The 25,194-nt window shown below is 39.6% G+C and overlaps 1 protein-coding gene across 2 annotated transcripts in view; it reads right to left on the bottom strand.

Annotated features, from left to right (window-relative positions):
* Positions 1–275: 275 nt before the first annotated feature.
* The window catches only part of LOC119816660 (cytochrome P450 2J4-like), a 38,834-nt gene continuing 13,915 nt past the window's right edge, over positions 276–25,194 (bottom strand). Inside the window, exons 5-9 of one of the 2 annotated variants that reach the window (XM_038333491.2) lie at positions 22,790–22,966; positions 17,576–17,717; positions 10,669–10,856; positions 8,921–9,059; positions 2,318–2,708 (exon numbers count right to left, since the gene is read on the bottom strand). In XM_038333491.2, coding sequence (XP_038189419.1) covers positions 2,530–2,708; positions 8,921–9,059; positions 10,669–10,856; positions 17,576–17,717; positions 22,790–22,966 — 825 coding nt within the window. In that variant the 3' untranslated portion in view covers positions 2,318–2,529. Of the gene's footprint in view, positions 2,709–8,920; positions 9,060–10,668; positions 10,857–17,575; positions 17,718–22,789; positions 22,967–25,194 lie in introns of both variants that reach the window. The other variant, XM_038333492.2, reaches the window with a different exon arrangement.

The following is a 25,194-nucleotide window of genomic DNA, read 5'->3' as shown; positions in this document are numbered from 1 at the left end:
AGGACAATTAAGCAGAAAAAGGAGGTTCATTCAAAGAGGATATGCTGGGAAGAATGGTAAAGAGGTCTAGTGGTCATCTTTGTTCCTAATATCAAGTTGAGTTTTAAGTAGAAGACGAGAAGTGCTCACTACTAAACAGGCCTGGCCAAGTTTAATAAGGATATTATACTATATTTTCCTGAGAAAATGTAGACAAAGACATTACATTATTTTTTTTTCCTGAGAAGATGTAGGCATTTCAGACAGGACAGCAAAGAATGCACAAAATACTGCTCTATTGATATCCAGCTTGTCAAATCAGTGTTTATTGGGTTTTAAACGTTGTAAGGTCAAGAGTATGCAATAGTTGGCACTCACAATCAAGGAGGAACAAAATGATAGAAGTAGTTGCTTTTATCCAGTTCTAACCCAAGATCATCTCTGACTAGTGTGGGGCTGAGGACCGACTTTTGAAAGTCTAAACCCACAGTCAGCCTATCTGCAAGTGGAGGCACACAATCTGAAACCTTAATAAGTATCTTCCCTGATATTTTTTATTAGTGGGCACCTTTTATCATCCCCAAGTCTTAGATTAGACTAGATTTCAGTGCAGAAAAACAGCATGCATTTCCATTCTAAGGTTTGGGTCAAGATGATATAGTCTACAGGTGTTTTCCTTCCTGTCTCTAAGACTAAAGGAAGATATATTGGAACATTTTCCAACTCTCCTTCTATAATAGACCTGGCAAAAATGAAGATAGGGGTTTCACCACACTTTGGCTTGGACTGCTTGCATTTGCACATACTTGGCTCCCTAGCTAAACTTTAATCTCCCTACTGGACTTGGAGGATGACTCAGGGAGGCTTCTGGATTTCTTTGTCCCTCTTTCCAATATGGTCACATTGAATAAATACCCTTTTATGTTTTGCACATTTAATTTAATACATTTTATTGGTTTCTATGGGTAGGGTGGTAAGACCTGACTTGGAACACAGGTGGTGACCCACAAGTTCAATAACACATTGTCTTCCACTCCAGAGCAACCTTTGAAGATTTTCCATCATCCATCCTCCCCTCATGAACAATGGAAAGAAGGCTTTTGCACTAATCCCTCTTATTGATGGAGAACTAAATTTCTTATTTCTTGACCTTTTCAGTAGTGACAAAGACTTTAACTTCCTCATCTGGACACCATATCAAGACAGACTCCACCAATATGATGGTGGGAGTCCCACTGACCTATCATTTAACTTCATAGTATTTGCACTGTGAACGAAACCTCCTATAATAAGCTGTATCTGCAGAGACTGATTGATTCCAAGTTCATTATTTTTGAGAGATGTTGGAATTTTACAGGTCCAAGACTAATTACTTTATCTTGGACCAGCTTTAAGGTTCAGCAACATCCAGCCATTCCTTGCTAACCTCTGCGTATTGCTCACATTCTGGAATGAATAGATAATGTTTATTATTTATGGACTTTCCACACCCACTGGCTTCCACCAACTTAAAAGTGAAGAATGTCATCAGTTAGCATCTATGGTCGTCAGAGAAACCTTTCCCGTCTTGCTGTAATCACTTCTCTGATGTACTACTTAAATATTTTAGACGTCTTTTGACATTTTTGTTTTATAAAACTATAAAAGTTAATGAAACTACTTCTGTGTTGGAACATGGAATTAGTAATAACCTGTGTTCCTGGGCCATGATCACTCAAAATGGATCTAGAATGAACTCATTCTTATTCCCTTTAAGATGAAAGTGATGCTTTCTTCGCCCAGATCAACAGCATCAAGGACCAACAGACAGAGAACTCCCAACAATCCCAAGAATCTCAGATGGCCTTATGTATCTGAAGCTAGAAAATATTTACTATTTTCCATTCAAACTTGCTTCTAGGGTTTGCTTCTTGGTAACTAAGTATTACCTGGTGCTGGGTCAGAGGTCAAGATCCATCTATAATATTTAAGTCATAGAAATTGCCTCTATATTGCTTATCTTGTTTGTGTGCCGAGTGAGCCATCCCTTTCCACCTGACTTTCAGGAGGACCACGTAGAGGCAGAGCAAGATAAGATAGCTATAGTCCTTCCAGACAGGAGAGTCTTCAAGTCCTATTTCTGTGGCTCTCCCAGATGCCCGGTTCTAACTCATATTCTCTCTTGTCACTAATTCCAATTGACCCATTTCAACAGTCCAGAAGTACATCCATGTCTACAACAGGAGGAAGGAAAAAACTTGAAGGCACACCCGCATGATGTGAATTATGACTTAAATAGTATTTTAATAAATCATTTCATTTTATATATATATATATAATTTAAAAATGGAAACAGTCATTATTGCTTCAGAAACCTTTATGAACTCATAAGTTACATAACCAACATCAATTTTGGGTCCAGCAGTCTAGGAATTTGATGTAGTTTCCTTACTCCAACTCGTCCCCTCTTTTCTCAGTTGCCTTTAGCCTGTCGCCTCTGGTGTGTGGAGGCATCAGTGAGTTTGAGGTGCATTTCACTCCTGCTTTTCGTTACACTTTCCTTCTCCAGCATCACAGTCTGGGGACAGCACAGAGACGGCGACTGAGTGGGGACAGGGTGAGGCCCATTCTGAACTTCAGGCTCAGCTTCTCATTGGCTGGGGGCTTGAAGGTAAAGTTTTGCAAAAGGGCAGTGAAGAAAATGAACAGCTCAGACCTGGCCAGTTGTTCTCCCAGGCAGGCTCTCTTTCCTGTGAGACCAAAACAGAAGTCAGCTGACTTTGGTGCACCTGGGGACTGGTGTCCCCAACCTCCTACTGTAACTACTAAGCTGACCTTGGCCTTTGTGTCCAGCTGATTCTGTCTAACCCCTTCCTGATTTGCCCACTAGAGCTCCATTCAAGGTGGCATTTCCTGACCTTGGCTGAACACCTGTGTTTTCACTTCCGCAGCCCAGGAAAGTGTTATTTTCTCAGGTGTCCTGGGCCCTTGCCTTGAATAATTTGTAGATGTTAAGTCCTGAGTTGGCAACATTCTAGCAACTCTATAAGCCATTGCTATAGGTCACCTCACATCACACACATGTCACATGGTATATATATATATATATGTATATATACATATATGTACATATATGTATATATATATACATATCTCCAAGTGTGTGTACAGATATATACATTTCTGTCTACTTATCTACAACCTGTATCTCTCTTGAATATCTGGCTTCACATGCGTAATCTCTGTGGATGATCTCTGATGATCCAGGACAGCCCTCGCATACCAAAAAAATTCTTAGACCAGCATTCAGACAAAACTACTATTATTATTTTGACATGTTTTCCACTGCCCTCATGGGGTTTCCAACATGGACATTGTCGCAGGAGTGATAACATATGACACTCTCTGAAGGATAATGTATAAGAAACTCTGTTGGTTTTTATTGACATTAATAATTGAGAAATAATTTCTGATGGTCACCTGTTTCCACTTTGTTACCTGCCTAATACAGGGTGCTAAGGAAATCAAACAAAAGCAGACTTCAAAAGTTGCACAGTATACATAAGTGTGTTATGATGATGTCTGTATCTTATGCAACATCTGTGTTTTTTGCCAACATGTCTCATTCATCTATGTTCTCCACATGCTCCTCTTGTTGCCTACCATGAATATCATGGCCAACAGCTCATGAATCCTCAAGACTCTCCTGAAAGAATCCACATACCATGACTTGCAAACTTCGGACTAGGGGTTACTAACCTGACCTGTCTGCGCTCTCCTATGTGACCATGACTAAACCACTCCTTGTCAAGAAGCTAAGCCTTCCTCATGTGGCAGTTTTGTGAAACAGTCTCTTTCTTCCCTCTGTGAATGGCTGGGCAGGTGTGAATTAGTTGTTCAGCATGGAGCATGTGATTTAAAGCTTGGCTTATGTGGTGAATAATCTTGATTACTGTGATGGTTGGATTGAGAATGTTCCCCCATAGACCCATGCATTCGAATGCTTTGTCACCAGGGAAGGAAACTCTTTTGGGAAGAATTAGGAGGTGTGGTCTTGGTGGAGGAGGTGTGTCACTGGAAGTGGGCCTTGAGGTTTCAAAAACTATATCAGTCCAATCTCTCTCTCTCTCTCTCTCTCTCTCTCTCTCTCTCTCTCTCTCTCTCTCTCTCTCTCTCTCTCTCTCTCTCTCTCTCCCCCCCTGTGGATCAGGATGTAAAGCTCTCAGGCACTCCCCCAGGGCCATGCCTGTATGCTTTTTGCCATGCTGAACATGGACTAATTCTCTAATTAAGTGCTTTATTAGCTCATGGAAAATCATGAACACTACACCAACAGCTGAGGAGCCTCCATGGGACCAAACAAGGTCCTCTGCATGTGGCACACAGTTGTGTAGCTTGGTCTATTTGAGGAGATCCTGGCAGGCAGAGCAGGATCTAATCCTGGTACAAAAGCCAGCCTCTTGGAGCCCATTCCCTATGGTGGGATGTCTTACTCCGCCTTGATGCAGTGGGAAGGAGCTTGGTCCTGCCTTAACTTAATGTGCCAGGCTTTGTTGACTGTCCATGGGAGCCTTGCCCTTAGAGAGAAGTGGATGAGGAATGGTCAGTGGCGGAGGCGATGGGGGTGGGGAGATGGGAAGAGGGGTGGGAGGGAGAACTGTGGTTGGAATGTAAAATGAATAATAAATAAATAAGTCAGTGTTGCCTTGATCATGGTGTGTCTTCACAACAACAGAATGGTAGTAAAGCCAGTGACCATCTTGATTGATAGATGCCTAGAAAATCCAAGTTTGTCTGTGAAGTCATTTCAGAGATACCTGGCATGAGGGCCACTAAAGTGAGAAGAAAGACCTTTCCTGAGCAGGGCTGATAGCATCCAGTTGGTCGGCCCTTCACGCTTGGTAAGCCTGAGACTTCCTGAGCCCCTGTGACTGTGTTGCTGTGTCTGCTCACAGTCCAGCTGTCTCCATCCCTGCAGGAGACTTTCAGATATTCAGGCACAGGATGCTTCCTAAGTCTTTCTTATCGCTAAGTTTTTTGGACTTAGAAGCCACTAGTTAACGCATTTCTCTTCCTCTCCAACTTGACAAGGGCCGTTTTGTCATCGTGTACCTGTGACTGTGTAAATCAAACTAGTAATATTAATACACTGTTGGCAGAGTTGTTCCATGTTGATATCAGAGCCCATGATACCGAAGGAAAAATTCTTTTTCCATTCTTTACTAAGGGTCTGTTAACTCTGGGAAGTTCTACCCTTGAGTACATCATCATGGGTGTTATAATAAAGCACACTGAGTAAGCCATGGGAGCATACCAATAAGCCTAACCCCTACATGGCCAGTGCTTCAGTTTCTGTCTCTACATTTCTGCCTTGAGTCCCTACCTTGGTTTCCTTCAGTGGTGGACTCTGATAAGGAACCCAAGCGAAATAATCCCTTTCCTCCCCAATTTACTTTCAGTTATGGTTTTTATCACGGCAACAGACAACAAACTAAGACAGGGGATTTCAATGACTGAGGAATATTGGAATTTTGGAATAATTGGTAAGGGAAAAACCTACTCCTTTACAATCACCGCCCCCAACCTGGGGGAGTGCATAACCTGAAGCCTTCACTTACAAGTCTCTCATGGTGTCAGCCAAGGAAATATCTCTTCAAAGACGCACTGTCTGTGCTCATATCTGCTCTTGAACTGGAGATGACAGTTATTCAGCTGGAAAACGTGAATGATAAGACAGTGTCCACCTGGGCCATGTAACTTGAATGTATGGAGTTTAGCTTTTGTTCATTTGTTGGCAAGGACTTCATCAGCAAGTTTGGTTGCCACCCGTGACACTATTGGGAAGTGGTGGATAATTAAGTAGGTGTCTGCCTAAGGTAGACTATCTGAGCCATGCCCTGATGGGATATTTGAAATTTCGTTGCTTCCTTTCCCTGCTTCCTGGCCACCATGAGGCAGTTACTATCTTCATACACACACTTCCAACAGATGTTCTGTCATACCTTGGGTGCAGGACAATTGACCACCCTCTGAGACCTCTGAAACTGTGAGTCAAACAAAGCTTCCTCCTAAGAAGTTGTTCATCTCAGATACTGCTTCAGTGAAGAAAATGGACAGTCTGTGCTAAAGGCTACTAATATGCTTTCTTTTTCACCAACCTGCCCTCAGAAATATGACCTATTAAGTGAAATAAGAGAGTGACCTAGACTATCACAAGTGGACTTCAATAACCCTGCCTTTATGTTCTATGACACCCCTTGTAAATTACTAATTTAATATTATAAACTTGTAAATACTATACTAATATAATTTATATCAATATAATTATATAAATTGGCATTAATTATATTAATAAATAGGAAGATATCTATTAATTTATTAACTCTAACAGAGGAGAGCATAAATCAGGAGAACATGGGAATGTATGAATTCATTTTCTATCTTCTGTGATAACAATAATAATTATACAGTTTGTTATGTTTTTCAAAACAAGAGAAGCTATTATCTACAGGGGTGTTGTCTTTGATTTCTAGAGATGCTGAAGGAAAGCAATTACATGCCAAAGATAGGATTGTGGTAGACAATCCACACTGGATTGAAATCCACACTGAAAGCAAAACATTCGGCTTTCCTCTTTCCTTGGATCCTTGATAGTTTTACTGGGACTTCACAGCTATTCCAAAGACTGTAAGACTTTTACCACTTCTATAACTGGGGCTTGTCTGGTGGTTTTAGAGTTCACTAGAGTCATGCGGTGACAGTCCCAGCACATCTTACCAGTTTCATGTGCTTCAATTATGTTTCTTGGGATCTTAAGCAATACCATAGGAAAGCCCAGGTTAATGTGTATGGCAGAACAAACAAGATTTGCTAAGTCAGTGATCTGACCTGGAAACTTCTGAGGATAATATGTTTCTTACAAATAATATAGCATTGGATGTTTGTTTTACAGTAAGATTCTCACTAATACATAGGCCATGAACTCAGGGAATCCTAAAGTGGAAGGGCCTATAACTGGGAGGTCAGTTACCATGGAGATGTGATAGGGAAAGAACTAAAATAGGAGTGAGAACTTATGCCTGCCCTCTTCTGCCAGTTCCTTGTGCACAGGTTAAATAAGAAAAAGCTCTCCTCTTCCTTGAAGTTTGCTTATCTGATTAAATAGGTGCTAATGTCCTTTTCCTATTTATTGGATTACTAACAACTATGCTACCTTGGTGATCGTCTGAGATAATTTGTCTGCTAATGAACCATCTAATTAAGTAATGCAATTCTTAGTAGCAGAGTACCAATGAGTCTCTGTGTGTTTCTGTTTTTATTTCAGGACTAGTGTGGATAGGAGAACATTTTTTGTTGTTGTTGTTGTTTTTGTTTTTGTTTTTGGAGACAGGGTTTCTCTGTAGCTTTGGAGCCTGTCCTGAAACTAGCTCTTTTAGACCAGGCTGGCCTCAAACTCACAGAGATCTGCCTGCCTCTGCCTCCCAAGTGCTGGGATTAAAGGCGTGCGCCACCAACATTTTAAACTGAAAGAGACATAAAGCACCTACAGGGGAAAGATTTTGCAATATGAAGAGAATGCATATATGCAGCCTTCATTTGACCTAATTGATCATCTCCCTATGAAAGGCGTGGGGATCGACCAACAGTCCTTTTACTGCGGTTCTAGGAAACAACACTTAACCCACGATGTGGACTGTATAAAGAGTCTCTTCCAGGCTTTCAGGATCTGATTTAATAACTATGGATAATTAGGATATATTAACATATAGTTGAGATTTTGAGCCATAATTCAGATCTTTATAATGTTTGGTGATCAGGAAGACAGGAAAGATGTACTTTATTTTGTCAGCTTCCCTACGACAGGAAAATGTGAAAGATTCAGCAAGGCTGACCCAGAAGCACAGGGAAAGGGAAAGAGAACAATCCGGACACCATCAGTGAGGTCCATAACTTCGCAGTGTGACTTCTGTGCAGCATTTGCCACCTTCTGCAGACACGTTAGGAAACACAAGCTTCAGTGTGAGGAAACCTGGTGGACACTGAGCTCTAGCTGCAGCACATATTTCTAGGTCTGTGTCCTTTTCTCTGCAGGGCTCGCTGATTCCATTCTTGGAAGGCTGCAGTTGGACTCATGCTCCAAGGGGCAGCTCTGCTTCATCTTCTCGCTCACTACTTTCATGATCTTAGGTGTATGTGGGACATGTACTACATACTTGGTACATACGTATGGACCTAAGGAACTGCAGAGTTATTTGAAAACGCATGTGCAATGCATAGAAACCAACAACTGTAATATACTAGGGCATTTTGTTATGGATTCAACAACTATAAGGCTACAAGTATTCATTAATAATTGGCTGGGTAGAAAACACAAGAGAGGTTCATCACTACATCCTTTCCCTGATCATGTAGAACAACAGAAATACATCTAACTAGAATTTTAAAGTATGCTTAATATCTTAAAAGACTAAAGATTTACTTGTTTAAGTTCTTCTTTGGGGTAGAACCTAATCCAGTTATGTAAAGGACAGTTAAAATTGTTTGCTATTTTTATTGTAGCAAATACATATCCCTCCATATCTCCTCCCCATCTCATTACAAATCTGATATGTTAACCTTTGAGAGCCTATCACTTAAAAATAATATGGACATTACACTTTGATAAGACATCATGTATTCGGTTTTCTTTGTGAAGAGAAGGCAGGGTTTGGGTCTCTAGTGCTGTGGAAAGCCAACCAAGGGAGGCCAAAATTTCAGTCAGAGGCAAGGGTGAGTTTGAGTGAGAGGAGTGGCCTGCAGCTATGTTCTGTCTGAGAACACTGGGCTGCAAGCAACAGTACCACACAGCTGCTCCAGGTGTGGCCTCATGGAGATATTCAAATGTGGGTGGAGGTCTCTAGGGAGAAGAGGAGGGAAGAAATGAGGCAGAATTCTGACCTGTTTCTTCCCCATTACCACTCACCCATTGAGAAAGGCAGAAAGGATTCTCTCTTCTTAAACTCTCCATTCTCCAAAAAGTGTTCTGGATTGAAGGTGTCTGGGGTGGTCCACTCTTTGGGGTCCCTGTGCAGAGCAGTCAAATTGGTCAAGACCATGGTCCCCTAAAGAAAACAGCAAACAATCAAGGCTTGATATGTGGAAGAGACCTTGACAGGGGATGGGGTACCCAAGCTCCCATTACTTTTCACACCGTCAGCTCCATGAAAAATCCTGTCCTTAGTCCAGATCCATAATGGATTGTGTGTACTTAGGCTGTTCCAGGCCTATCAGTCTGCTCTTTATTATAGAATACAGGACCATCGGAACAGGCCAGCATGTGCCTATGGAGACAACATGTACCATCCATGGGAAGATAACTGGACATGGTCTGAACAATCATCAACCTAGCTTCTTCCTACAGTGACACGTGAAGAGGTAACCTGTCTCTGGGGTTAAATGAATGTATTGTATCTGTCTTTACATATTAGACTGTTCTTGATCCAGCTCTGAAAACTTTTCAGGGGAACAATATATTCTGAGGCACTAAGACAAAGTGTTACAAATCCACAGAGACCTACTCTGGCAGACATTCTTGATTCTAGATTCTGGCAATTGATAATTGTCTAGGTGATTACAAAAGAACACCACTGAGACTAGCCATGAGGACATTTCTAAAGATCATTAACTAATGGCAAGGGTCTTTCTCTGACTATGCACCACTATCCCCCATGCTCAAATATTGCATAGAATAAATGGGGTGGGGTTAGCCTCTTGCAGGTTTTTTTTTTTCTTTTCCTGACTCTCATCATGAGGATTGATCTGCTGAGTCACTTCCTTGTTGTCATGCTGAACTGAAACCTTGGACATTTATTTTGTCATTGCCAAGAAGTGTCTGATCTTTATTCAGTCTACAGCAAACAGAAAAAACAGAAAGGATTGTGCCTTGAACAGAAGGAGTGTGATGTGGTCAGGAGCGCTCTCTGCAGAAATCCTGAGGAGATCCTAAGTTGGGCTGTGCACTTGGTCTGAGAACAGAGGGAACACAGGAGGGATCCATGGAGGAAAAGTATAAGAGATCTTTTAATGTCTAAGGTAGCGAGTCCCGGGCAGTACAAATAACCTGAATAGTTCTGGATTCAAACTCTTCTGAGGCTGCATATTGTAGTGGAGAGATCTTAGGTAAACTTAATTCCCAGAGTCTCAACTGTCTAGTGTTTAGAGTGGGGACCAAATCGCTATAAAAGGGGATAATAAGCACCCTCAGCACATGTATGTTTGGCAAACATCTGTTCTTATCTCTTCCTTTCTTATAATTAATGCTTCTTTTTTGACTGGTTTTCTTTGGGAGATACATAGTTCTCAACAATGGGAGAGTATGCAAAAGCTGGAAAACACCTGGGAGCACTGATGTGGCAAGAATTACTGACTCCTGTGAGGTCACATTAGCATTGGAGTATGTTAGGATAGTCTTCAGTTGCTAAAGCCAGCTTTACTTATTTGCTAAAATCTAAGTAGATTTCACCAAGAAACCTTCCTTTCTCTGCTCTCTATGCACATAAATAGCGTTTAGACACATTGGAGGGAAGCTCTTTTTTTTTTTTTAAAGGAATAATATCTATCTCTGTTTAATTGTTTTTTGGAGGCAGAAATGCATGTTATGTTTTAGATTTAGATTACTCAGATAATGCGAAGGAAGGACTGGTGCTTTGGAAACCTGGAGTGCAAAGTTACCTTACACAGATGAAATCCAGCCAGTGTGCTATCAGCTGTCACTTCCCTGGGCACATTCAAGGGGATGATGTTGCCCATCCTCTGCACCTCATGGATGACAGCATTGGTGTAGGGCATGGACTCTCGGTCAGCAGTGCTTGGCTGCCTCCCATGGCCAATCACTCTGTCAATCTCAGTGTGTACTTTTTCTGCAAAAAACAGGGTAGTGGGGGGGACTCAGCTGGTTTCAAAGTTTAGTGCGTTATTCTGAAGGCAGGGAAGTTGTCTCTAAGCTGTTATCTCCTGACATTTCACCTGGTGTTTTGTCTACAAAGAGACACCATGTTTCTCAACTCCTCAAAAAACAGAGTTGGAAAATTGTTAACTCTGTAACTTTCCTTGTTCTTACAACATATCCACAGCTTTCCAGTGACCATGAACTGAACAGCTTTTATCAACATGGCTAAGATCACAGCAATACCCATGTGGGCGGGTTTCTGCAAATTGTTTTCTTTCACCTAGTGGTTTGTCAAAAATAAAAGCTTAATTTTCAGAGTTTGATAGTCTAGAAAACCTACAGTTAAGGCATCAGGACATTTCCTGTCTTAAGAAGGATGAAGTTTCTGTTTCATGGACAGCAAAGCTTTGCTGGATCCTACTGTCATAAGGAGAAGGGAATCTCTTTGTTTTAAAAGTAAAATTAGAAAATAATCTATGATTTTTATTTGTGTGTGCTTGCACATGTTTCAAAGTGCAAGAGTGAAATCCATAGCACAGCTTGTAGGAGTCGGTTCTCTTCTGTGCTCTCTGTGTGCTGGGGATTAGATTCAGATAGTCAGGCTTGCAGAAAGTACCTTTAGCAAATGAATCATCTCTCTGGCCTGTCTGATATCTCTTTTAAAGGCACTAATGCAGTTCACAAGGTTCAAAGTTCATAACCCCACTGCACTAGTAATTAGGTTTCATGAAAAACTTTATAAATGATACAACCTTTCACTCACTGAATATCTGTAGACTGTGTTTTCTTAAGGAAATGTGTCAGAGTGGACGGTACATTGGAAGCTATTGTGACCTTTGTTGCTGCTGAAGCTACACACATTCTTCCAGATTCACTTTCCTTATCTGACAACTGAGAATAAATAGACCTTAGTTTAAGAATGTTTTGATAATTACTTGAAATTATATTAACATAAGAAATAATTGAACCTGCTAGTTGTCCCCATATAGTTTCCTATTTTCTGTAGTAATAGTGATTGCACTGCTATCCAGCTAAAAACTTAATTTCCTGGATTTCTTTTGGAATAAATGTGAGCATGTGACTATGTTCTGGCCAGGAAAATGCAAATAGACATGATATTTTACTCGGGAACAAGCTCTGTACAGATAACTCTCTGCTTCCTCCTGTTCCTTTCCTGAGGATACAAAGGTGGCCTCATGGGAGCCACTTAGAGAGTGTTGTTCCTTACTCCAATTCAGCTCAGTAACACGTTAAAAGGAATTTGGAATGGAATGATAAGCCTGTTCCAGGGTCTAGCTTAGACTTTTCTTCTGTGAGACATACAAATGTCTCTCACTGCGGTACCATCTGTAAATACTTAAAATATATATGTTGGTTTAGCTTAGCAGCCCATTCACTGAAATGTCTCTCTGTACTTAACTCATTCACAGTCAAAAACTAAAAGAAAACACCGTAATATATAAAATCCAGGATTTTTGTGTATTTTCCATCTTTACATGAAATCTTTTTATTCTGTTACTTTTAACTTTTATTTTATTATCTTTACTATTTTAATCTATGACTGCCTTACCTTTTTTTCTTTCTTTTAAGCCCATGTATATTTATCCAACACTGTGACCTATTCAAAGGTCTTTTTCAAATGATTATGTCTTAGTGTATATCTGTAATCATTTTCTGACTAAGAGAGTAGTTTTTTAGTGCTAAGCAGATATGGTTAGTATTAACACTGTGACTTTTCTGTTGACTCCACTCTGTCCAATATGACAGAAGTATGTTCATGCCTCTGTAAGCCATGCTTACCACCCCAGCACCAGAGACACAACAGGTCTTTGCTGCCATTAAGCAATTTGTAACACACTCTTCACAAACCCTATTGAAGTGTTCTGTGAAGGGACCTCATCAAAGAGCCAGAGCCATTCTTTATCATGTTAGTTAGGTTTCTCAGATTGACAGAGATATATTTCAGATGGATAGGTATTCTTCAAATCTTTCAAATACCCACAGAATATGGCATTTAAAATATTTTAAGAACTTAGACTTTTTTTTTTGACAGTAAGACATGTCTGCTTCCGGTACCACCAATTACTTCAGAGAGGTTGATGGACATTTTAGAAACTTGTTACAGAATTTGCCTTCAAGGTGACAAGACTAGCCATTTGGGCAAGAAACTGCTCTTGCTTGGACTGCCTAATGGTATGCTATATGAACTAGATATGCAGGGCCCATAGAAAAGTGACTGCTGAGCTTTCTTAAAGATGGGGTGGTTCTTAGAGTTCTTGCTTCACAGAGGAAACTGCCAGTCATTCTGCAGGACACAGAAGAAAGTGTCTGACAAACTGCCAAAATAGGTAAAACAGCCTTTTAAATCCTGCTTCATGGAAAAGTCTGCCAGATACTATGGGCCTGTAGGCTGAATATGGATGCCCTAGAGTTACACAAGATCTTTGAATGACTGTCTAGGTAGCAAGATGTCCCTGTCATTTCTAGAACTTTGGAAGTTGCTTCAATGCACTTCCTGTTTCCTTGGGTAATATTATATTCTTCTGGGGTCTTTGATAAAGTTGAAGACAGATAGTTACAGTTATAGTTTTCTTTAGTTATGATAAAAGATTAATTAGATATGAAATTTTAGACTCACAAAGATAAATTAGATGATAGAATACTTTTTAATTTTTCCATATACAAATAGATTAAATATTGTAACAATAATTATTTCTTGATACCAGTTTTGTTACATGTAATCTTAGTATGTTAAAGTTAAAACCTTCCTTTTATTTAGACAGAAAAGGAGAGATGATGTGTGATTCCCCTCCAAATGCTGTGGATATGTTTTATTACCGTTGCTTAATAAAGAAGCTGCTTTGGCCTATGGAAGGGCAGAATAGAGCTAGGTGTGAAAACTAAACTGAATGCAGGGAGAAGAAAGGCAGAGTCAGGGAAATGCCACATAACTGCCAAAGGAGAAAGATACCAAATCCTTACCAGTAGGTCACAACCTTGTGGTGTTACATAGATTAATAGAATGGGTTAATTCAAGGTGTAAGAACTAGCTAGAAATATGCCTGAGCCATCAGCCAAACTGTGATAATTAATATAGTTTCTGTGTGATTCAGATCTGGGTGACCAGAAAACAAAAGAACTGCCTCCACTTATAGTCAAATCTGATCCTCAGTAGTATTCAAATTTTTTAAAACTTAAATATTCAGGTAAACATGCATTTTAAATTGTAACCCAAGATGCATATACTATGGGATTGAATAAAACCATTTCCCATAGATTTAGGTATCTCAATACTTGCAAGTCCTTGGCACTGTCTGTGCAGCTATGGAACCTTTAGTAGATGTAGCCTTGTTGGAAGAAAATGTCACTGAGTTAAGTTTTCAATGTTAATAGCCTTGTCCCATTTCCAGTTTTCTCTCTGCTTCCTGTATGTACCTGATATGTGATTTTTTTTCTCTTTTTTTTAGTTCTTTACTCTATATCTGCTTCCATGCTTCCCTGACACTTATGGAATCTTTTCTTGGAATCATAATCCAAAGAAACTCTTCCTTCTATAAGTTGCTTTGGTCATGGAATTTGATCTAGTCATAGAAGAATAACTAATACAGAGATTGATGCAAAAAAATGGGGCTGCTGCTGGGATGAATCGGAGCATGTTAGGCTTTATTTTAGTTGTTTTTGAATGTTATAGATATTGCAACACTGGGTAGAGAGGTTCACTGCTGTCAGCAGAGCTTAAGGGGCCATTCTATTAGCAGCCTGAAGCATAGTAGTGTAGGCAAAGATCATGGGAACTCAGAAGAAAGTAAGGACTTCACTAGCAACTGAATTGTAGGCCATTCATGTGACATTTTGATGAAGAATCTGGTATTCTGTCCTTCCTCTAAAAATATTCATGAAGCTGAATTGAAAAGTAATAGACTAATCTCTTCGGCAGAGAAAATTTTAAAAAGCATAACACTGAAGCTGTGGCATGGCGATTACTTCTTACTCTTAAATCTAAAACTAAAAACAGTAAATGTGTAGGATAAAATTAAAAATATATACCTTGGAAAGAAAAAGAGAAGTAAGCCGGGCGGTGGTGGCACACGCCTTTAATCCCAGCACTCGGGAGGCAGAGGCAGGCGGATCTCTGTGAGTACGAGGCCAGCCTGGTCTACAAGAGCTAGTTCCAGGACAGGCTCTAAAAAAGCTTCAGAGAAACCCTGTCTCGAAAAACCAAAAAAAAAAAGAAAAGAAAAAGAGAAGTAAACAGCTAACTGCTTTCTCCTAAGCTCATAGTGGACAAAAGTCAGTCATTGTTAAAGTGTTTACTACAATTAAGGAGAGGACTACTGCTCTTCTCTGAAAAATAGAAAGGATCCCCTAGCATAAAGACCCCATCCAGATAAGCTTCCAGTTTGTGGAAAGAAGAGATCCAAAGAGGCAAGTCTCCTGCCTTTGAAAAACAAAAGCCACTGCAAATGTGATCGAAAGGGACAAAAGGTCATCACAAAATGGCAGCTGAACTTTCCAGTGCCATCCTCATGCTTTGGGGATTTGCAAGATGCAACAGTGAAGGGGAACATGATGATTCTTTCTTTGGAGATTCAAAGTGCTACTGAGGCAAGGCAACATCTACCAATAGAGTTTTCTTTAGAAGTCTATAAAAGGCCATTACAGGAAGTTTTGAAAGTGAAGACTGGGTTGCAGTAGAATCCTCAAGATGAGATGTTGGAGAAGGTAGAGAACCCTGCAAAGGAGGCTGCAGACAGAGAGTGTAACCAGCCCTAGAGAGGGATTTATGCTGCAGGCAGCAAAGGTACAGGGGTGGAGACCTCTCAGTCCTATGAAACTAAATTTCTCGTCACAAGCCATGGACTAACAGGATTTGGTATTTGACCTGTTAGGTCAAAATACCAAAATCAAAATAAAATCAAAAACTCTCTTTGATTTTATTTCCTTACTATACCTCCATTCTTCACTGCTGGAATGTATGGGAATATATGTTATCTGCCACTATATGCTAGAACTATATAAATTTTGTGTGTGGGGGGGGTGGTCATAGTAGATCAGAGTTAAGAGATTGCCTGGAACTGCAGAAGACACTGGATTTTTGAATAGTATTAACATGGCCAAAGACTATAGGGACTTCCAAAGTTATACCAAATGCATTTTGCATCATAGCATAGCCATGAGCCTAAGCGAGCCAAAGGCCCAAATGAAAAAGATTAAATGTGCTGCAGAGGTTTTAAAGACTTAGTCCTAGATGGTGGTGTAATTTGGGAAGCCACTGAACCTTTATGAGACAGAGCCTTGCTGGAGGAAGAATGTCACAGGGGATGGATTTGAGGGTTTTTCTCATGGCTCTGTTTCTAGTTTTCCCTTTGTATTGTTTGCAGTTGAGATGTGATGTCTCAGTTCCTGCTCAGGCTTCCTGCTGCCATACTTCCTGCATAGTCATGGACTCTGTTGGTCAAAATAAACTCTCCCATATATAAGGATAGAAATGTAGGTAACATACATATAAAGAAATATAGAAAAATAATATATACATTTTGCATCCCTAAAGAAAAAGGTTAGTTATGAAGAAATCTCAGTCAGTAAATTGATAGCCATAATAACATGAGGGTTTGAGTTTGATCCTCAAAATTCATGTAAAAAATTTGGGTGTAGTGGCATGCACTTTTAATTCTAGAGTACAGGGGAGGCAGAGACAGACAGATTCCTGTGGCTCACTGGCCAGACAGTCTTACATAATTGGTGAGTTCAAGAACAGAGAAAAATCCCATCTATAAAAGTGTAGAAAGCCTGAGAAAAGACGAATTATTCTTTATACTATGTGGGAAACAATGTCAACACTACCCTTCATCTTGGGCCAAAAATAATTGTCTTGAAGTGCTACAATGACTGCATGATTCATCCATAAACTCATCACATTTGTAGAAATATTTCATGACATGAAAACATTCTTCTATCACACCTGATGAACTAACTCTTCTAAAATCTGGAAGAATAAAAGTGATGGATGGGCCAATATTTCTGAAGGGATGAAAGTACCTGGGGAGTTATAAATATGCGAAACCCTTTAATGGGGCACATTCAGTCATCTCTCAATGGAGTACATGGTGGTAATTTGCCAGGCAGTCAAGTTTTAGTAGAATGTAAACAATTTTAAGAGGTAGTGTCTGAGAACATTCTGCTGAAAGCTCAAAAATTGAGATAGCTCACTTTTGTTAGGAAGTACAACACCCTGCTTATAGGCAAGAATAAGAACAATGCCAATGGAGAAAATGTAATGCAGTGAGACACGATTCAGAGTGTGTGTGGTTCAGTCTGGACAGACAGATAACATCAACAGGACGTCAGGTATCCGACTGAGGCATCCAGATGGTATTCAGGACCAAATAAGAAGACACTGCTGAAAAGGAAGGAGGGACTAAGTGGATTTTCATCAGACAGTGTCACATTTTGCTGAAACCTACCTCATTGACAGATGGCTTCTCTGTTTTCCCGTAGAACTGAAGAGTCTTCAAGGCATAGCCTCTAAAGTCTACACCTGTGAATTATCCTGAAAGATGTACAAAGACCCTTTCCCAAAAACACCTCTCCTCACAGCTGCTCCATGGGTCCCGTTCCACGATTCTAGCTAAGCAACAGCTTCCAGAAGCACCACTGTGCCTTGCGCAGATGCACTGAGTGTATTCTCACCTTGCACTCCTGAGTCTACGGCCATGTAGAGCAGAGCCCAGCGCAGGGTCGTGGATGTTGTCTCTGTTCCAGCAAAGAAGAGGTCCAGAGTGCTGCAGATGAGGTTTTCTTCATTGAAACTTGTAGTAGTCTTGTCTGGGTGCTAGAAAAGGCAGTGTGTATCTTTTTTTTAGTTAGAGGATTTGTGATTATCTGAAGAACAGAGTCATGAAACTGGGAAACAAATTCGGAAGCAATCTTTCTGAATGATATTCCCTTTGACCTCATTGGTTTGTATTGTTGTCCTTCAAGTGAGAGAGGTCGATCAAAAACATTTGAGTGGATAAAAACCAAGACAATAGTTTTTTTATGATTACTCTTTTGAAAAAAAACTTTTAATAAAATGTAAGATTTTTGGAAACAAAGGAGCACTTGGATTCATGTATCAGTTACATGACTAAGTCATGACATGGCCAAGAGGGTTCTTTACATTACTTTACATTTCTCTGCTTCAGGTTCATAACAAGAGAATAACACTTGTGATGGTTATTCTTGGGGTCAGCCTGATTATATCTGGAATTAGCTAAAACCCAAGTGACTGGGTGCCCCTGTGAGGAATATATAATTCAATCTTTTAAGGTGGAAAGGGCCCTATTTAACCAGATATTTTGAGGTGGGAAGGTCCACCTTAAATCAGCCACACCTTCTGGTGGCAGTCTATAATATAGAGGGCATAGACAAAGGAAGTGTTCTCCCTTCACCTGCTTGTCCTTAAACTCACTGGAAAGTCAATGCTTTCGCTGGACTGAGAGCCTACTTCTTTGGGATTCTGGCATATCCTGAGGATCCTCTGGGAATCCAGCCTTGTGAACAGAACTACTGGATTCTCGCACTTTCTGTTGGCAGACAGCCACTGTTGAACTTGCTGAACCACACATTCTAATAAATCCCCCCCCCCACATATACATATACACACATAAACATATCTATATACATAGGTATGTAGTTGTGTGTGTGTACATGCATGTGAGCTCACACACACATTAGAATATCTTACAGGCTGTGGTACACTGACTTCAACAATGTCTGTCTTGTGAGTCAAATATTCGATGGCATATGTTATGATGTGTACTAGCCAGAGGCTTACTGAGATTACAGAAGTACAGTTTAGTGGTATGGTCTGAACGCAAATCATCCCCTAAAGGCTCAGGTTTTGAATGCTTGGCTCCTAGTTGCTGTGACTAATTTAGAGGTTCAAGAGAATTAGGAGGTTGAGCCCATTACTGGGGACAGAATCAAGGTTATAACAAGGCCCTGCACTCTGCCCTTGGTTCTGCTTCCTGGTAGATAATGATGTGTAGACTCCCCCACACTCCTTTGCCACCATGAGCTAAGCAGCTCTGCCATTCCTTCTCTGTAATAATGGGTCAAAATCCTCTGAAATTGTAAAACAAAATAAATCTTCGCTCTCTTAAGTTGTTTCTGGGAGTATTTTCACAATGATGCAAAAGCAACTCAGAAACGCAAGCAGGTACTTTCTAGATTTCTGAGTGATTGGAGTCTTGAAATGAGGTAAGAGGGAGACAGAGGCCCCATTGAGACTTTGAAGTTAAACTTTGGCATTCAGTTAAACTTTGCCTGTGTTCTGCAGTGGGGACTGAAATGGAGTGCATGACTGGCTGTAGACCAGCTCATCAAAAACTAGAGCTAAGGAGTTTAATTGAAATTTTATTATTTATTAACTAAGGGTAAAGGCCCAGGAGGTGCATAAAGTGCCAATATCTTCCCCCCCCCCCAGGGCCAATATCTTCCATTTTCAGGGCTTCATGCCAAACAGCAGTGGGTCCCTTATTTGATTTTTATTAAAATTGTATTTGTTCTTTTTTCATATATTATATCCCGACTGAAGTTTCTACTCCGTTTTCTTTCCAGACACTCCCCTCATATCCTACCCTATTCACTCCTCTTCCTTTCCCTGAAGGAAAGGGCAGGCCTCAAAGGGATATCAGCCAAACATGTCATGTCACGTTGTTATAAGGCTAGGCACCTCTCTTCATATTAAGACTGCACAAGGCAACCCAGTAAGAGAAAAGGGTTCAACAAGTAGGCAAAAAGTCAGAGACAGTTCCTACTACCACTGTTAGGTGTCCCACAAGAAGACTGAGCTACATAAACTATAACATATATGCAGAGGGCCTAGGTCACACCCCTACAGGCTCCTTGTTATTTGGTCTCTCTGAGGTCTTATGAGTCCACGTTAGTTGATTATGTGGGTTTTCTTATGGTCTCATTACGTCCTTTGGAAGCTTCTTCTACCTCTCCGACAGGATTCACTGAGTTATGCCTAATCTTCGCCTGTAGATCCTGCATCTATCTCCATCAATTGCTGGATAAAGCCTCTCTGATTATGATTTTGCTAGGCTCTTATTTACGAGTACAACAGAAGAGCATTAGGAATCATTTCATTGACTTTTTCTGGTTGTTTTTGATTCTATTCTATGTCTCTGATTTATCCAGCCTCTTGTCCCTGGCCCTTGAGGCAGTATCAGGGGTGGGCTCCTTCTCTGGTCATTGGTCTTAAGCTAGACCACACCCACAATTTCTTTATCACTTTTTCACAGCTCATCTTGCAGGTAGGTTTAGGATATTGTGTTGAGGGTTGGTGTCTCAATGCACCCACATGAGATGGCCCATTCAGGATAGTTATCTCCCATTGCTAGGAGTCTTAGGTATGGTCACCCTCAAATATTCCTGGGAGTTTTCATTGCAGTAGGTTTCTATCTCATCCCTCAGATGCCCCCAGTTTCAGTTGTCTCTCCCAGTACTTTCTCTCTCCATCCTCCCTCACCCACCGCTCTTTTTCCCATCTCCACCTGCCCCCAGTCTCCCTGTGACACGTGTTCTATTTCCCCTCCCTAGGAAGATTCATGCTTCCCCTTGAACCCTCCTTGTTGCTTACCCTGTCAGGGTCTGTGGATTGCAAAATTCTTTACTTTAAAGTTAATATCCACTTATGAATGAGTAGATACTATGTTTGTCTTTCTGGGTCTGGGTTTCCTCACTTGGGATGATTTTTTCTAGTTCCATCTATCTTCAAATTTCATGATGTTATTTTAACAGCTGAGTAATACTTCATTGTGTAAATGAAGTATTTTCTTTCTCCATTCTTTGATTGAGGGGCATCTTGTTTCCAGTTTCTGGCTTTTACAAATAAAACTGGTATGCAATGAACATAGTTAAACAAGTGTCCTTGTGATAGGATGGCACATCCTTTTGGTATATACCAGAGAGTAGTTCTTGAGGTAAGGTGATTCCTATATTTCTGAGAAACTACCATATTGATTTCCAAAGTGACTGTTCAAGTTTGCACTCCCACCAGTAAGGGAGGATTAATTCTCTTTTTCCACATCCTCTCCTGCATGAACTGTCACTTGTGCTTTTGATCCTAGCCATTCTGACAGGTATAATATGAAATCTTAGAGTCATTTTGATTAACATTTCCCTGATGACTAAGAATGTTGAACATTCCTTTAAGTGCTCCTTGGCCATTTGAGAGATTATTCTGTTGAGAATTTTCCATTTAGATCTGCACCCCATTTTAAAATTTGGACTATTTAATTTGTTGACATTTAGTTCTATAAGTTCCTTATATATTTTAGAAATTAGCCCTTTGTCATATGAGGGATTGATGAAAATCTTTTCCCATTCTGTAGGCTGTCATTTTGTCCTTTTGACAGTGTCATTTGCCTTATATAAACTTTTCAGTTTCATGAGCTCCCATTTAATAATTGTTGACCTTAGTGTTTGTACTTTTGGTTCTGAACACTTGTCAGTAGGTTCAAGCTTATTCCCTACTTTTTCTTCTATTAGGTCCAGTGGTTTTATGTTGAGGTATTTGATCCACTTGGACTTGAATTTTATGCAGGGTGATAGATATGGATCTATTTGAATTTTTCTATATGCTAATATTCACTTAGACTAGCACCATTTATGGATCATGCTTTCTTTTTTTCCATTTTATTATTCTGGCTTCTTTGTAAAAATTTAGATGCCCATGGGTGTGTGGATTTATGTCTGGGTCTTCAATTTGACTTCATTGATTAACCTGTCTTTTTATATCAATATCATGTAATTTTTATTGCTATAGCTATAAGAGAGCTTGAAATCAGAAATAGTGATACCTCCAGATGTTCTTTGATTCTGCACAATTGTTTTAGCTCTCCTGAATTTTTTGTTTTTCCATATAAAGCTGAGTATGGTTCTTTTAAAGTCTATAAAGAATTGTGTTGGCATTTTGATGGGGATTGCATTAAATCTGTAGATTGCTAATAGGACAATAATTTTTACTATGCTAATCCTACCAATCTGTGAACATGGGAGATCTTTCCATCTTCTGATATCCTCTTCAATTTCCTTTTCAAAGACTTGAAGTTCTTGTCATACAGCTTTTTTTTTTCACTTGCTTTGTTAGAGTTACCCCAGATATTTTGTATTATTTGTAGCTATTTTCCCATGACTTGTTTCTCAGCCTACTTTTCATTGGTATATCAGAGGGCTACTGATTCTTTTGGGTTTATTTTGTATCCATCCACTTGAGTGTAGGTGTTTAACATCTGTATGAGTTTCCTAGTAGGATCTGTGAAACTCTGCCAGTTTCCTGCTATAATGGTTAACATTCTGGACTTTGAAGTCTTTACTTCTAATAATATTCCTGGTATAATGCTCTCATGAATTCCTAAAATACTATTCATAATTTATATTCATATGGCATGTTAATCATTGACCTACAAAGATGCCCAGATTTTCATTTTATAACATGTGTATGGTACTTGATAAGCTAAGATAGGCTTTGCAGATGTGATTAATTTGGGAGAGGAATATTAGACTAAATCATCCTTACTAAAGGAGGAGAATCAGAGAGAAAAGATGTAAAGATGGAAACAGACAATGAGAGAGGAAAGATTCTACAAGCTTGACACTGAAAATGAAGAAAGGAGGGAGCCATAGCAAGGGATATCAGTGCCCTCTCAGACCTTGATACTGGAGTCCCTCTGATGTTGGAGTCTCTACAATTCTCAGAAGAAATTCACCTGGCCAGTAGGAATAGGGATTCATTTAGTACTGAGTCAGTACGATGTTATACCCTTAAACATGTGGCAACACGATACAAGATCAAATAGAAACTACTAACCCACCATATTGTTTCTAAGAAGACCCAGGCAACATCTTCCTCACCTTAGACATTTCTGTGAGGAAAGCATCAATGAAGTCTCTCGGTTCGGCAGGATTCCAATCTTTCTGGTGACTGTGCATCATGCGGGACACAAACAGTTTCAGTTTTTCCCAGTTTCTGAAAACTGTTTGATGTGATCCAGGAAGACATTTCATTATGGATGGAAAGACATTGTAGAGCTTATAAAAAAAAATAAGAAACGCTTAGAGACAGAGTGGAGTAATTTTTCTATATTTCTGAAGAATCTTGTCCTTCCCTCTGTTTCTTTTAGTGAAACTTTGGGGCCATCTTGATTTCTGGCTTCCTTGTCCCCACTGCATATACAGGTGTTTATCTGTGACATGTAAAATATATGAAGAACCGGGCTACTTTTCACCAGCCCAGCTCCTTCCTCCCTGGTCTACACTATCATCTCTCTTATCTGAATTCTTGCATGTTATTCAATTGTTTTTTATTCTACTATTCATGCTTTCTCAGATGATTTTGCAAATAGATAACAGATAGAACATTTACCAATTTTATCACATGACTTCACTCCTTGTGAAACCATCCACTGCACTTATAATTGAACATTGTGTATTGTACCTGTAAGCCCTACAGAGTTGGAACCCTCCAAGCCTTCATCATTATCCATGTTTCTCTACATCCTCCAATCATGGTTACAGCTATGATCATATCAAAGGCATTTCTTTTTCAGGTCTAAGCAGTTAGTATTCACAGTGACTAGAAAGTATCTCAGAATCTAACATGACTCCTGTCCTTCATTTCATGAAAATGATGCCCAAAACTCATATCCTTATCCTTGGAGCTCTGATACTTGATTATAGACATAGGCTTCTTTCTAATCCCTTTTCAAGATTTATTTTTCTCAGCAGAATTACCACTAATGTGTACTGTGTGGGTTGCTGTGTTTGCTGGTGTCCCCAATGTAACTTAATTTCCATATGGTGAGATGAAAATCTTTACTGAAGTAAAATGGATGGTGAATAAAGTTTCAATAATATTTAGTGGGAAACAGATAGCATAACACAGTGTAAAATCCACAATATTTAAAATGAGGCAAATGTCTAGTTATTCCTTCTTCTATCTTTAGGTTTGATAATAGTTTTAGTAATATTAATAGTTTTAATATTCTTAATAATATTCAAGTATTCTAACATTTATTGCTACTAGAAATATTATTGATAACACTAAAGCATGTACATATTTAATATTATTCATATCATTAAATTACATCAATGTTTAATATTATTAAGTAATATTAACTTTGTACTCTTTACCAGGGAAATGTCAGTCTCTCTGCACACCAAATGGAGTGACAGAAAAAGCACAACACAGAGGTCTGGTGAATTGCTGTCTACACTTGCTTCAATAATTTTGTGCCAGGTTTCAGATATCGTGTTTCATTATTTTATATGTAGAAGGCCACTGTGAAAATTAATGGACATGTGCTTTTGTAGTGTCTATCAAAGTGTCTCATTTAATTATTTTATGTAAAGAATGTTTATTATCACTCTTTACTGCCTGTTTGTTCTTTCTAATGTTTCCCCTCCCTGGTACATAATCTATAAGTTGACTGGGCACTCACTGAACTTTATTGACTTCCTAGGTTCTGCTTACTAGGTGGAAAGCAAGGGAGCTGCTGAAATTGTAACTACCACAATTAAGAGTTAAAACAGGGAACATAAAATACAATTAAGTGAAACAGATCAAATTCTTTGTGCTCCTTTTGTCTACAGGACATGCTAATCCACTTATCAAATTTTAAGGAGATCATCCCTGAACTTGAGGAGAAAGTATTGTGGGGGAGAGGATAAATGAGAATAAATCCACTTTGGGTCCATTACAGAGATGTGGATGTATAGAAACAGAAGGTCACAAAGGGATAGGGAACTTTTGAAGGACTAGTAATTGTGCTTCAGATCCGTTCTCTCTGGAACCCTTGTGTGCCCAAGTCCACTAAACCAGCAAGGAGAAGGTGGCTGAAGCAGTGTTACACACAGAAGAGGATCAAAAGCAATGTCAATCATGTGGACAGAGGACAGACTGAAGTAAATAGAGTGGCTGAATTAGTGAGAGCTATGCAGGAATCTGTTTTGATTAAGAGAATTAACACGTCAACCTGTAACAGTAATAGAGAAGAAAACAAAGAATAAATACAAATTTAACCAACCAGAAAACCACTTCAAAATTATAGGAATTGGTGTGGATTGTGTAAAATCAATTTTAATGTCAATAGCTCCAACATACACACTTACACACACACACACACACACACACACACACAGAGAGAGAGAGAGAGAGAGAAACAGAGAAACAGAGAGAGACAGAGAGAGACAGAGAGAGAGACAGAGAGAGAAAGGGGGAGAGAGGGAGGACATAGACTAGATGAATAATCGAAGATTAA

Source organism: Arvicola amphibius, chromosome 6, assembly GCF_903992535.2.
Source record: "Arvicola amphibius chromosome 6, mArvAmp1.2, whole genome shotgun sequence".
NCBI lineage: Eukaryota > Metazoa > Chordata > Mammalia > Rodentia > Cricetidae > Arvicola > Arvicola amphibius.
The sequence above is the reverse complement of the archived record's forward strand: the minus strand, read 5'-3'. Positions and strand labels throughout refer to the sequence as shown.